This window comes from Oncorhynchus mykiss, chromosome 17 (assembly GCF_057628025.1).
Source record: "Oncorhynchus mykiss isolate SJ-2025 chromosome 17, ASM5762802v1, whole genome shotgun sequence".
NCBI classification, from domain to species: Eukaryota; Metazoa; Chordata; class Actinopteri; order Salmoniformes; family Salmonidae; genus Oncorhynchus; species Oncorhynchus mykiss.
The window spans coordinates 19113994-19120405 of NC_143038.1; the positions used below are offsets into that span (position 1 = coordinate 19113994).

The following is a 6412-nucleotide window of genomic DNA, read 5'->3' on the forward strand; positions in this document are numbered from 1 at the left end:
CACCACTCCTTTGCTCAGTCCAATGTTTAGAAACGCATGCATTTGTTTAATGTCTGTAATAAGAGATTGGTGGCCAAATCAGATTTACACCCTGGAACAGATAATGTAATAACACCGCATACCATAACAACTTGGCATAATGTAATAACTTCTATAATATAATCAAACTAGTTAATGTAAAACATTGACAGATAACGTAGTAAACGTGAACAGATAATGTATTAACTTATTACATTTTCCGGTGGGTATTACATTCAGGTGAGTCAATTTTTTTGTGAATAAACAAACCACAGATGACGTAATACCATACTCCACCCTGGTGACAAGGGTTTGAATATCCTCCTTTCATGTCTGTTTTCCTCTCTTCATGTGTAACCCACTCTACTTTCCTACAGTTTTGTAAACAACTAAAATATGAATAAAGGAAACGGAATTTTGATGTGATTAATAGAAAGCAGCTGACTTTCTTTACATTTCTTCACCACACTAACATCTAAAAGCAAAACAAGTCAAACAAAAGTGTCAACTGTTTATTACATCTTCATAATGTCATTCAAATAGGCTTTCAGCCTGATCATTGGAGATACTTTGCATACGTCACCAGGTTAGACAGAGTAAAAAGAGAGAGGATGCCGCTGGGGGGACACCTATTCCCTAAATAGGGAATAGTGTTCCATTTGGGACTCGACTGTACACATACACCACACACACACAATTTCAAACTATAAAACTAGTATTTAAACAGCTCCTGTCAATGAAAGGGAAGTCATTCATATATCATTGACCCTCTGTACAATTCCATTACATGTAGCATCTTTGCATAATATAAATAACAACTCAAGGTTGTGCCAAGGTTCATCCTCGTACTTAAAAAATAAGCATTGGGATGAAAAGTAAAATAATCAATTTGATTCATATGATCTAAAATGAAAAGTTGATACTAGATCAGCACCCTACTCTGAGACGCTTTATGAATACGGATTATACTACCGAAGGGAAACGGAGGTACTTGAGCCAGATAAAGACTTGATCGACTTGACACTTACGCTTAGATCAGAATGCCTCAAAAAACATTTCACCCAAATCAGAGTACATATCCAAATAACATACAATAATCAATAGTTTCCCAATTGTTTACCCCTGATGCTAAGCTGTATCTGAAAAATAGACTTGAGTTCACAGCACCCACTCAAATAGGATGAGAGAGAGAGAAGTTCATTGCCAGGGCATGGATAGAATCCATCTCGGTTTCTGAAAGTCACACTGTAGCAAAACGGGCGCCTGGGTCATATTCAACAGGGCAGAACGTAGAAAAATCTTTTAAAGCATATTTCAACTGGAAATGATTTTTATTGGACTGGCAGTCTAAGTAGTCCCTTCTTGTTTCAGTACGTTTTCTACCATTTGGTGCCTAATGAATAGGACCCGGTTTCGGGAGCCCTAGTGGGGAAGCCATGGCTTGCTCTATGTGATGTCCTTCAGTCTCGGTGGCCGGTGAATGTTTCTGATGACGCACTTCACCATCCACTCGATGCCTTCGTTAACCCCCTGCCTGAGAGAGAACTCATTATGAGCAGAGTACTGCTTTTCTTAAAGCAAAGATGACAAAGAGTAAATTTCACATTTCTCTCTCGCACACACAAGAGTTCTCTCAGACCAGATGCACAACAGAGAGTAAAGTGGAATAGAAAACTGTTCTTACCCTGTTAGGGCTGTGCAAGGCTGCACCAGGCAATCTCGTTTACCGATCTTTGGAGCGCAGTCGCTAAAAGCGGTTTTGATGTCCGGCACAGACATACAGTTCTACCGAAAAAACACAAAGAAATATGCCTAAATGGATATGATCTTATAGATTTTCAAAGAGACAGAATTGACCTAGCAAAGGGATAGCTGTATGTGGTGGAAATTGTCAATCACATTTATTTCAAGAGTACAATAACGCCGCATTAAGGTGAGCTTGAACACGGAGTATACCAAACATTAGGTACATCTTCCTAATATTGAGTTGCACCCCCCTCCCCACCTTTTGCCCTCAGAACAGACTCAATTTGTTGGGTTATTCACAAGTTGGGATGCTGGCCCATGTTAACTCCAATGTTTCCCAAAGTTGTGTCAAGTTGGCTGGATGTCCTTTGGGTGGCGGACCATTCTTGATACTCACGCCTTGTCATATTTTAGTTTATACAAGGCATGGTTAGTTTAGACTTCTTTTCAAAACAACCCCAGACTGGATTATATAGGCCTACCTCCACATCCTGCTTGTTGGCGAGCACCAGGAGAGGCACACCTTCCAACACCTCACTGCTGATCATTTTCTCTGGAAAAAAGAAAAATGGAACCGTCAGTCCAAGCTATGGTTCAATACTCGATTGACTGGATTTGCTGACTCCCTCTCATGAGATGCTAAAACACAACATCACCGTTTTTGCTTTGTACTGCTCGGTCTTGAAAACTTGACTGCTGACATGCACAATTAGGGTCGCTGCATTGCATTGGTAGGATTAGGCAAGATTTGGCAGCCGGCTATAGCGGCACTTTGGTAATTGGCTGCCCCTTTCAGGCATCCCTCATCGGCTACTACACAGCCGACTGCGCCCCAGCCACCAGCTCATAGCCGTTGCTCATAGCTGCCCCCACCCCATTCCCGCTTCCCTCGAGGTTCACAACCACTAGCTATGGTGATGTGTTTTTTGTGATTATCCAATTGTGAATCTCACACTCTCTCTGATTGTATTAACAGTGAATAAAATACTAAACGATTGAATGAACTATCCCTTTAAAGTTGTTATATTGGTGCAAGCAGGGGCTAGGGAGTTTCCACCATATTTCTCACACCAGTATATTCCTTTTACATCCATAATGTGGAGTGTACATTCAGTTAGTCAATCAGACTGTAGCCCATGACAAATACCACTCTATGTGCCCTGTTGACATTTGGCATTCTTCTCTAAATGTTTCAGGCAAGCTAGTGAGGAACTCACCAAATGCCTCTTTTGATTCTGCTAGTCGCTCCTCATCGGTGGAGTCTATAACATAGATCACACCGTGGGACTCGGCGTAGTACTGTGGATTCACAAAGCCATGTTTCAGTAGTCAACCTCAAATCATTGTACTTGAATGACAAAAACAGACATGACATCTAGCTAGATATGGTGTGTGTGTGTGTGTAATTTCTCGGTGCTGCTCACTTTGTCCCATAGCGACTGAAGCTCATCTTGACCACCAAGGTCCCAGAACATTAGACGAGCTTTGCCCACATCGATTGTGCCGACTGCGTGAAGGAAGCAGTCAGAAGAACATATTAGAATGGCATGGACTCTTGAAAACCAATGTGCTACAATTGAATGCAACACAACAAGCTCAGTCTTACTGGTTGGATATACTTACTGTTAAGTCCAACTGTAGTGGTGATCTTGGACAAATTCATTCCCTTGTAGTTCTTACTGAACTTGGTCTTGGTCTGTTCCAAAAATGTCTGTGTGTAGAACATACATGACTAAATCAAACAAGCAGCAGCAGTTCATCCAACAGAGACAATCAAGGGCAATGCGCGGTGCTCAGTGTGCTCTTCCAACGAGAGAAAACTGCTATGAGACAGACTTACGGTTTTTCCTGCATTGTCAAGTCCTAGGATCAAGATGCAGTATTCGTCCTTCTGGAACACGTATTTGTACAGACCAGATAATAAGGTGTACATCTTCGAATTGTAAAAAAAAAATATATATACAAAAAATAAACACTTGCTGATGATGCGCAAGACAATAGACAACTCACATTGTGGAAATATTCAGCTGTATGGCTAGCCACGTTAGCAAGTCAAGTTAGCTAGCTGTTGTTATGACTAGCTATTTGCCTGTGGTTTGAGGCAAGCAAGCTAACATTACCTGTCCGTAATCGATACTAGCTAGCTGACTTACTGCCACCAAATACTAAAGTGAAATATAATGCGCCAATCAAGGCACAAATACCTGGCTAGCTACAGTGCAGTAGCTTGCTAATGCTAGCCAACGTTAGTTAACTGTCTAGCTCAAGTTAGTGCTACTGCGTGTAAAACGAGATTTGCGAGCGGACAACCTTCAGCAACTTACAAACTGCATAAGGAAATCAAGCTAAAAGGATGAGCTATGTCGACAAAATGTCATCTAGCTACCTTGACAGATGGATATTATTTTATCTCAACTAATTTGGGTGTAAACACGGTGGCCATCAGTATTTAGGAAGTAGCTGATAAAGCAATGCACTGTGGTACTTCTTCTTCGATGGGGTTTAACGGCGGTTGGCATCCAATGTTAATGATCCATTACCGCCGGCAGCTGGACGAGGCATTGAACAAGAAACAACAAAAATACATTCCGGGAAAGGGGTAAAACGACTTCAAACAAAAATAAAACACGTTAACTAAAAATTGTTTAAATAAATAAATAAAATAAAACATCATACTTCAATCACTGTCCACTCCAAAATACATCACTACACAGGCTCAGGGGCCTGTGATGAGGCTACATTCACCGACAGAATTTATTGCACAGCCCCAAAAACGTTCAGCGGCATTCACAATGATTCCAATTTTCTTAGACTTCTTTTCCGCTTGTGTTGTACAGTTTATGACCATTCAAATGAATAATACAAAGTCCCCTTTTTTAACATGCAGCATTTCACTATCCCTCGGTTGATGAGAAACCTTGTCGTCGTGGTGGCTCTACTACCTTTTGCTTCTTCCCGCCTCTCGTTACTTCAAATTTGATCACCGCTTCCAGATAGGAGACACGCTGAACACATTTCAACACGTTTTTTTCCCTTTCTCACCAGATATGAGTGTTTTGTCACATCATGTCAGTATCATTTGTTTTCATTAATTTAGCCTAGATCAAATCCCGAGCTGACAAGGTAAAAATCTGTTGTTCTGCCCCTGAACAAGGCAGTTAACCCACTGTTCCTAGGCAGTCATTGTAAATAAGAATTTGTTCTTAACTGACTTGCATATTTAAATAAAGGTAAAAAAATAAATGCTGTGGTGTTGTTTTTCAGCAGCAGGGACTGGGAGACAAGTCAGGATCGAGGGAAAGATGAATGGAGCAAAGTACAGCTCCTGAGCGCTCAGGACCTCAGACTGGGGTGAAGGTTTATCTTTCAACAGGACAACAACCCTAAGCACATAGCCAAGAAAACCCAGGAGTGGCTTCGGGACAAGTCATTGAATGTCCTTGAGTGGCCCAGCCAGAGCCTTGACTTGAACCCAATCTAACGTCTCTGGAGAGACCTGCAAATAGCTGTGCAGCGACGCTCCCCATCCAACCTGACAGAGGTTGAGAGAATTTGTAGAGAAAAAGGGGAGAAACTAGGGAAAGGTCATGAGAGCCACTGAAACTTCTGAGTCTGTCTCACTAGTAACTATAAGCAGTAGTATAATTTCTGAAATTGTTATACAGTAAATCACCAGTATACTAAACACAAGACAAAGTAGAATCCACATTTATTCTAATTTAGTACTTTCTACAATGTCTGTGTGCATCACAGTTATCATAAAGATATCAATAACACATTTGTTTCAAACTGACTTACCTTGAAGAGCAAGCAGAGACCATTAAAATTCCTACATGATGATAACACTACCGAAGACATTTTCTCGACTATGTGAACTTCTTTTTTTACCCAGATTTGCTTCCATCCACTCATCTTCAAATATTTACATGTTCACCTTCTGTGCCATTTCTTTTCATGATACGTTCACATTATTATTAGTGATATATTTTCTCTTTTCACTCTTCATGAGTGTCATCTCCCTTTGTATGTTGATTTTATTTTGACTACATTCCTTTGGAATTCAAACTCCTCTTTAGCACAAAATGCAGGCGACACAAAAAACTGACTGCCATCCATTGTCACTTTGTGTCACCACGCTGTCAGATCATCTCACTCTCTCTGTACACTATAGAGGGGACTGCCTTTCCCTAAAACACAAGACAAATGCTGCCAGTCCCTGTCCTCATTCAACCCAGGACACTCAACCCTAAGGCACTTACACGATCACTTCAAATGGGTTGGTACATTGTACTGTATTGTATGCTTGCCATTATCTATTGAAAATTCATCCCTTTTAATATTTTTTAAATTTTTTCATACAATATAATACTTTTTTTAATTAGATGGAACATTTTATATACAATTTATATTTGATCATGTGTTCAACAAATGTATTTCCCTGGTCAAAACTGTTCATTTGAATGTACATTGCACAAATTATATTGTTCAGTCCATCTTTACTCTACATCAACAAGAAATGATGTCACTGTTAAGGCATGTTCTGTATTGTCCTGATAGGAGTCATGCATTTGCAGTATTAGAGTATACCAAGTCTTTCCATCAGCAAAAACAGGGGCATACTACAGTTTTGTTCACAGCTATAGGTGAA

General features: G+C 40.3%; 1 protein-coding gene across 4 annotated transcripts; it reads right to left on the reverse strand.

Moving 5' to 3' along the window:
• Positions 1–515: 515 nt before the first annotated feature.
• On the reverse strand, positions 516–4268 carry LOC110493909 (ADP-ribosylation factor-related protein 1). 4 transcript variants are annotated; one of them, XM_021568506.3, is made up of 8 exons: positions 4151–4261; positions 3605–3697; positions 3388–3475; positions 3189–3271; positions 2982–3063; positions 2247–2317; positions 1703–1803; positions 516–1552 (listed from the first exon to the last, which is right to left on the reverse strand). In XM_021568506.3, exons 2-8 carry the CDS (start codon positions 3695–3697, stop codon positions 1465–1467), a joined length of 606 nt encoding a protein of 201 aa, XP_021424181.1. In that variant the 5' UTR covers positions 4151–4261; the 3' UTR covers positions 516–1464. The 4 variants fall into 4 exon arrangements, with proteins under 4 accessions (XP_021424181.1, XP_021424182.1, XP_036805798.1 ...); XM_021568507.3 differs by having other exon boundaries at positions 3605–3655; positions 3775–4260; XM_036949903.2 differs by having other exon boundaries at positions 3775–4255.
• Between the last annotated feature and the right edge of the window lie 2144 nt (positions 4269–6412).